Here is a 7,746-nt window from a genome sequence, read left to right as displayed (position 1 = left end):
TTAATCATTTCCACTACATGTCAACGACATATATACACTCTGTTTGCTACAATTAAGGTTAGAAAATAAACCTAGAGACGATTTGATATGCCACAACAACATTTTAGCAAAAACAAACCAAGACCGCATCATCTGTCATACTGTATCCAAATCATACTTTTTCCAAGATGACAAATAGTTTATCTGAAAAGAAAAAACCAATTCTTTTGGTAGGATGAGACCAGAACACTGATGATGGTTTTATGGCTATAAAACAACGCCGTACAGTAGAGGCATTTGCTTATAATTCATTTTTCTAGCAAGATTAACCAGAAACACTGATAAAGATTTCACAAACTTACGTAACATAAGCATTCGCGTATAAACCAATTCGTTTCTCCTGCTAGAGCTCGGACTCGGAAGCACCGCAGGCACATGAAGTTGATTGAACATAGAACAATTACATCAAACAATGATAGCACATGTTTTATCCATTTTAAAACTATAAGACGTTTGGACATGTATCGCTATAAAAACTATGAAAAAAAGCGGCGATGAAAAAAGACGGAAAACTGGAGGACCATCTTGAGAGAGCGCCAGATGAGAAAAGTTGAGCGGAGAAAGCAAAAGGAGCCGAACGAAGGCAACTGTTCCTGTGCACCTCGCCCCCTATAAGCGCTCCTCCCGAAGCCCACCACCACACATGCCACCTTCGCTTCTCCCCCTTCCCTTTCTTTGGTCAGTCCCAAACCCTAACAGCCCACCACCCTCCGCGACGAGGAGGCAGAGTGGGGCTTAAACCCTACCGCCCCCGAAGCCCAGCGGCGGCCATGAAGACGCTGTGCCCCAAGCCCGGAAAGGGCGGCAAGATCCACCCTTCGCCCGCCGAGGACCCCACCGCGGCGGCATTCCGCCTCCTCCCGGCCGCCATCCTCGTCCTCGTCGCCGGGCTGTGCCCCGAGGACCAGCGGGTGCTGGCCCACCTCGTCACGCGCTCGTTCCTGCTGGGCTGGGACACCATCACGGCGCCGCCGCCGGAGCAGGCGCGCGGGGGCCCGCGTCGCAGGCGCGGCCACCCGCCCACCGTCGGGTGCCTGTGCTTCCAGTGCTACGGCAGCTTCTGGTCGCGGTGGGACTGCTCCCCGCAGCACGACCGCATACACGCCGTCCTCGACGCCTTCGAGGAGCACCTCAACGCCGCCGAGTCCGCCGCCGCCGCCACCGCCACCCCTCCCTCCTCCAAGCGCCGCGACAAGGGAAAGCGCAGCAGGGCTCCTGCCGCTACTACACCTCCGCCACAGCCGCCGACGCGGGGCAGCCCCGAGTCCCAGGAGCCCCCATCCGAGGTGGCGCATGAACCCTCGGCGCCGCTCCTCCCTTCCTGCCCTTGTACCCCGCCACCACCGGCCCCCGCGGCGTGCCTCTCCGAGAACAAGGAGAATGTCCCGGAAGAGACTGGCGCGGAGGCCAAAGCGGAGCAATGCGGCGGCGAGGTGGCGGCGGAGGCCGATGAAGAGAGGAAGCGCGGGTGGGCGGACGTGATGGGCGGGGTGCTGAACCTGCGCCGCTGGGGGATTTGGAGCCCCGCCGTGGAGAGCGGCGCCACCTAGGTGCGGCAGGCGGCCAATGGCATTCCTGTAAATGCTGGGCCTGTCTAGGGTACTTTTGGCAATAGATCGGACTGCGCACGCAGCAGCAGAGGTAGAGAGAGAGAGAGAGAGAGAGAGAGAAGCGCTGGTAACTCTTTTCTCTCCTCTGTTGGGGGCAGGGAAATGGTGATCTGCAAGCGCGGGTAGCTACTGTATTTTGTTGGTAATTATGGCAACTAATGATGGTGCAACTGCAACTGAAACAAGATGGACATCACTTGGTGCTTGATAACTGTGTGGATTCTGGTCTTGGCCAATGCCGCTGGTCGATCCGGTCCTGCTGGTTTCTCCAGCTCTTGATGCACTATAGGTGAACTGGTGTAGTAGTTCATCATTTCCGTCTGGTATTTGCCTTATCCGCTAGTACACCCTTCGGCCCCAGTTCCTTTTTCTTCCCCTTCTGAGTATCCATTATCTTTTGTTTTGCCTGATCTATCTTTATAGCATTGTATTCTTTCGTCCCAGTACCATTCTCAGCTCGAGAGATGGAGAGTGGTGGGGCATGGTGACATGTGCTTATCAGCTGGACAACACGAGCTATCGCTATCAGAGAGAGGAGTAGCATCGGCCATTGTTTGGCGGCAGCACTGGTGGGGATTGTTTTGGGATCCAAGGGGGTTCATTACTCCGTCCCCGAGTACACCGTGGACCAGTCGTCCATAAAACCGGAGCAGTCCTGAATCTCATCTAGGTTCACTCGTACACATCCTGGGTCGTCGTACCTGGAGTACTACTCTCCAGTCCAGTCCTTATATACTCTACGCAGCTTGCCGAATACTACAAATTGTGGCATTTCTGTTTTCTTTATATAGATAATATGCTGTCACAAACTGTTGCATCCTGACGGTGAAACCAGCGGGACAAGATTAACTAGTACTCCTTCCATTTACAAAATCACTTCTTTCTACGACTTTTTTTTTGATATAATGTTACGTGTATATATAAATGAATAACAAAAGCTATATGCCTAATAAACAGCACACCTTATAGTTTGAAATTGTAGTTTAAACTTTAAAATAGAGAAAATAGTTTATTTCTATCAAACTTCCTCCACTATAAAATATGAAGTTTATCAAAGTAACTGTAACGAGTAAGAGGGGGACTATCCTCTATTTTTCCTCCTAATCAAAATCCACATAATAAAATAATTTTATAGCCCAAGAGACTGAACTAGCTGTTGCAACTGCAACTAACCATTCTACATACCTTCAGACCACTAAGCATGGTCCAGTGCCTCTCAACAGCTATTATTTGTTGCCGACCATTGGGTATGCTCATAATGTCTTATATCTATTACTAGGTGTGTGCCCATGCGTTGCAACGGGAACATATAATACCATTGATAACTTATGTACGTTGGGGATGAGCATCGACATATATCTGACCGAATCTTCTTCCTTGGGGATCTGGAGAAAAGCCTGCTCGGAAGCCAAACATGTTAAGCCCTTGTGTCTCTGATCATCATCAGCACACTATTCGACGCTTGTATGAGTCTTGTTAATTTGCATGCCTCGTACGTAGTCTCTCACCATCAATTCACTATGGTATACAGAATCCGTGTGACAGACATTATCAAATTCACATAAATTATTTTAAAGAGTCAATATAGAGTTTTATATGATAGAGAAATACATGTGGATTAAGAAATGCTAAACAAAAGATATAAAATATAACAGATTGAAATTGTAGTCTATATCTATACTATACTTAAAGCACCAGTTTCAACGGCGTCGTACGTCATCTTTTTGCAAAAAACCCCTACACTTCTTCCAATTTATGTGGGTCCGCGAGTTTGTGGATTGGTTCCTTCGATTTGGACCGTTTTTCTCCGTTAGTCTGTTGGGGCTTGCTCCTCCATTTCCCCGACTACTTGCCGCGTACATCCCTCTCTCCTGCAGCGGCGGGGGAGTCAAGCCGCGCGACGCAACTGCTAGCATACCAGAGCCTCGGGGTGTTGTACGGCGGGGAGGGCGGCACCTTCGCGCTCTACTCCCTCATCTGCCGCCACGTCCGCGCCGGCCTCCTGCCCGGCGGCGGCACCAGAGATGAGCTCATGGAGGAAGAGAAGACCACCGGGCGTCATGGTGAGCGACCCGTGTCCAGGGACAGGGCGGTGCTGGAGAAGTACAGAGTGATGCAGCGGCTGTTGCTGCTGTTCACACTGCTCGGGACATGCATGGTCATCGGGGACGACCTGCTCACCCGACAGTCTCAGGTTGGACCCCTTGCCACAGTCTTGGTTTTGGATGGTTGGTCTCAATCCGCTTCCCCCGTCGCTTCACGACCGAGTCGCATGCCCGCATCCGCCCGCTTCTCCCCCACCCCAATCAACATGCGCCATCCCCGGATCCCGCCGCCGCACAAGCCGCCTCGACCCCGACACCGGCCCGTGCGCGCCATCCCTGCTGACTACATCGAGGGGCACGCAACTGCACTTCAAGCCGCCGCACAAGCCGCCGCAAAAGACGCCTCCAACTGCCAATGTGCATGCCGCGCTCGCCCAACAACCCACCCTTGTGCTACCGGACGCCCCGCATTAACAACCTCCGTGCATGCCGCTGGTCACCCCAGCCCAACCACCCTCCAGATCTCCCCATCTCGGATATAAAGGTTTTCATCTCCGACCCATCCGGTGAGTTTGCCCCCCGTCCTCTTCGTATTTGGTTTTGAATGTTCATCGACGCAAACCGGTTGTTGGTTGTTCTTCAAGGATTTGTTCAGACCCATCGCCAGCGACGAGTAGCTCCCAGTACGTAATGCCTTTGTTCTTGATATGCTCATGATATGCTTCCCGTTTAATGGGTCATTTTGCTTAGATGCTCATGATATGCTTCCTACTGTAGTTCCAAGGCAGGTGTAATCCTTAGAAACATTTGATGGTGTGCTTCTAGCCTTGTAGTACTCGATATGTGCAATTCTGTAAATTATCGCAGATTTTTCACCTGAGCATGATATTGCTGCAAATATGATCTGGTCTCTAAATTGGCTAATGTGTGGCCAATTTTCAACTATTTGATCGAGATGAACATGTGGTCCTCTAAATTGGCTTTTAAGGGAGAAACACTTGCTAGATCTACGCCTCATCTGGTACCTTCATTCTTGAACCAAGAGATCTCATCGCTGATAGAAGCTACTCCACCCAGGATAATTTCCATGTCCAAGCTCTCTTCTTGCTTGCAGCATTTGAGCTTGAGCAATACACTTGCTATAAATGCAACAAACAAATTACATTTACAAATAGATAGTCCTGGCTATGAATATGACAAAGAAACAAGTCTATTTATTTATTTGTTGCACTCATGGTACTCATAACCAAAGTGAATTTTATTTAAGAAAATCATCGAAAGTAAATTAACTAACATACTTTTTCTTTACATACTGACAGTTGATAGTATTGTTGTTTCAAATTTTTTATTTCAATACAAATGAATGATTTCTAATATATTTTGAGCTCTTACCAGATGTTGCTAATCAGATGACGGAGATGTATAAGTCAAATTCCATATATTTCTTCTGTCTTATGCTGCTAATGAGATGTCGGACATGTATAAGTCGAATTCCATATATTTCTTGTGCCTGATGCTGCTAATCAGATGTCAGACATGTACAAGTCTAATATATTTTAGTATTCCATTTATGGAGACTAAACCCTGATAGGCGATCATGGTTTGAGAGTTTCAAATTACTTACCATTACATCAAATTGACCACATTCTAAAACTGATTGACTGTAGGTTTGTTGCTCATCTTACCTACCTTGTAAGAGACATAGGCTCTGATATGACTATTTTTTTTAACCTTTGCAGTGGATCTGTACATGCATTTTTTTTGCTAAATGCGTTGTTCATGAGATCGCTAATGCACCTGGGATTTATTGCTTCCAGTTTTAACCTTTATCTTTTGAACAAGTTTGTATTATTAGTTGGCTGACATAAAGTTGTCCTGTGGCAGGATCACTAGGAAAAAGGTGTGGTTCTCCATCCACGGAGCGTTGTCAGATTGTAAGCAAGCACAAGCTAGTGCCTGCCAGACAAACAAGTTTTCATATTTATCTCCATCATGGATGTTTCTTTTGAATATTCACATGGATGATATGTATAGTTTAATCACCTGCTACAAATCGTTTGCTACTACAAGGCGTGCAAAGTGCGTCCAATGCTCTACTGTATAGAAACCAATGATGTCTACTATATAGAAATCAATGCTCTACTATATAGAAACCGTGGCAGAGCATGGGCACCTAACTAATAATTGATCAAGATTTCTTCGCTTTCTCCATATACTTTTCAAGATGTGAAGAGCAAGTGTGATAGGAAAAAAGAGGTCAGTTGAGTATGATCTTTATTTGAATCTGCCAATGCTCTTGGTAATTTCAGTTCGCCTGATAGCCAACTTGTTTTTTTGTAACATTAGAGAATTCGTTTACTAAGTTGTTCCAATCCTTGAGAAAATGGCTTGAATTAATATGTGAAATAAACTATAGTTCTGATATGGTGTGGTCCATGCTTCAATTATTTCGCTATGGCCCTCAGTTCCCCACCGCACCCCCATCAGCAGACCGAATTAAGGGGAAACCATCTAAGCATGCATTATATTCACAAAATACATAGTATTGCCAATAATATGAATGTCGCCATGGAATTGGCTAATCCTACATGCAAGGACGATTTTTATATGTGGCATCGTATATTACCAATATGGGTTCCAAAAACATTAAACTGGTAATTTCTTATACCTTGAAGACAACTAAATAATTTTGGCTACATATATGTAAGAACAAGTTATTTTAATCTATAGGAATTTGTCAGGTTTTCTTGTTATTAACTTTATGCACTCATGAAATGGTAAAAGGTTACCCTGCATTTCCACTGTGAGTAATCGTATAGTTCTAATACCTAGTCAATATCATTCTTCTATAACTAATTGTCTTTACTGAATTTAATGTTGTCTTATACCGAATGTACAGACTTCAAGTGTACTGAGGACCAAATTTTTGGTAGAATTGATGAAGTACAGGGAGAATGAATGTAATGACAATATTCCAGAAGAAATACAAAAGATTATTAAGCGCATCAGTGTTTAGTTGATTTTTAGATATACAACATATGTGATGTTATTTGCAAATACTCGAGTTTAGGATAAGAAACAAAGATCCATAATTTTTGCTCTCACTTGTTATTCCTGGCCTTTTGGTATGAATTTTAATGTATATTCACTTCGTTACCATTATTATCCTCGCAATGCACAAACATTGTACTCACTTCTTAGACTTTGTTTTTGTGATTTTTCACATTGTATTGTAAATTGATTTGTATTAGTTTAATTCTTCATTGGTTGTTGCAAAAGAATTTATAAGATTGAGATCGATAATATGTGTTATTTGTTTTTATGTAATCATTGAGTACTAATATTTTGTATGTCGTTGCAACGCACGTGCACTTGGCTAGTTTAAACTTTAAAATAGAGAAAATAGTTTATTTCTATCAAACTTCCTCCACTATAAAATATGAAGTTTATCAAAGTAACTGTAGCGACTAAGAGGGGGACTATCCTCTATTTTTCCTACTAATCAAAATCCACATAATAAATAAATAATTTTATAGCCCAAGAGACTGAACTAGTTGTTGCAACTGCAACCGATCATTCTACATACCGTCAGACCACTAAGCATTGAGCATGGTCCAGTGCCTCTCAATAGCTATTGTTTGTTGCCGACCATTGGGTATTGTAAAGCCTAAAATTGGTAGGAGAAAATTTATATATATATATATATATATCATAAAATAATGGAATAAAGGATTAAGAATACCAATGATAATGGTTCTAGAATTTTAAAACCTTTGGAATTTAATAGGGCATTTCCTCTTGAGAATACTAAATTAGTTAAATGACCAATAAATAGACAAAGAACGGTCGTTCTAGAATTTTAAAACCTTTGGAATTTAATAGGACATTTCCTCTTGAGAATACTAAATTAGTTAAATGACCAATAAATAGACAAAGAAAGGTTGATTCTCTTGATGATAATTTTTGTTGATACATTTTATAGAAAACATAAACTTGATGTCCAATTTTAAATAAAGACATAAAATGAGAAAATGGAAAAAAAGATTCTAATG

General features: G+C 43.9%; 1 protein-coding gene across 1 annotated transcript; it reads left to right on the top strand.

Annotated features, from left to right (window-relative positions):
• Positions 1–615: 615 nt before the first annotated feature.
• On the top strand, positions 616–1,885 carry LOC100277953 (uncharacterized). Its single transcript, NM_001151391.2, has one exon. The coding sequence runs from the start codon at positions 810–812 to the stop codon at positions 1,587–1,589; it is 780 nt and encodes a 259-aa protein (NP_001144863.1). The 5' UTR covers positions 616–809; the 3' UTR covers positions 1,590–1,885.
• Positions 1,886–7,746: the final 5,861 nt, after the last annotated feature.

Source organism: Zea mays, chromosome 4 (assembly GCF_902167145.1).
Source record: "Zea mays cultivar B73 chromosome 4, Zm-B73-REFERENCE-NAM-5.0, whole genome shotgun sequence".
Classification (NCBI taxonomy): Eukaryota; Viridiplantae; Streptophyta; class Magnoliopsida; order Poales; family Poaceae; genus Zea; species Zea mays.
This window is presented reverse-complemented; position numbering and strand designations above follow the sequence as displayed.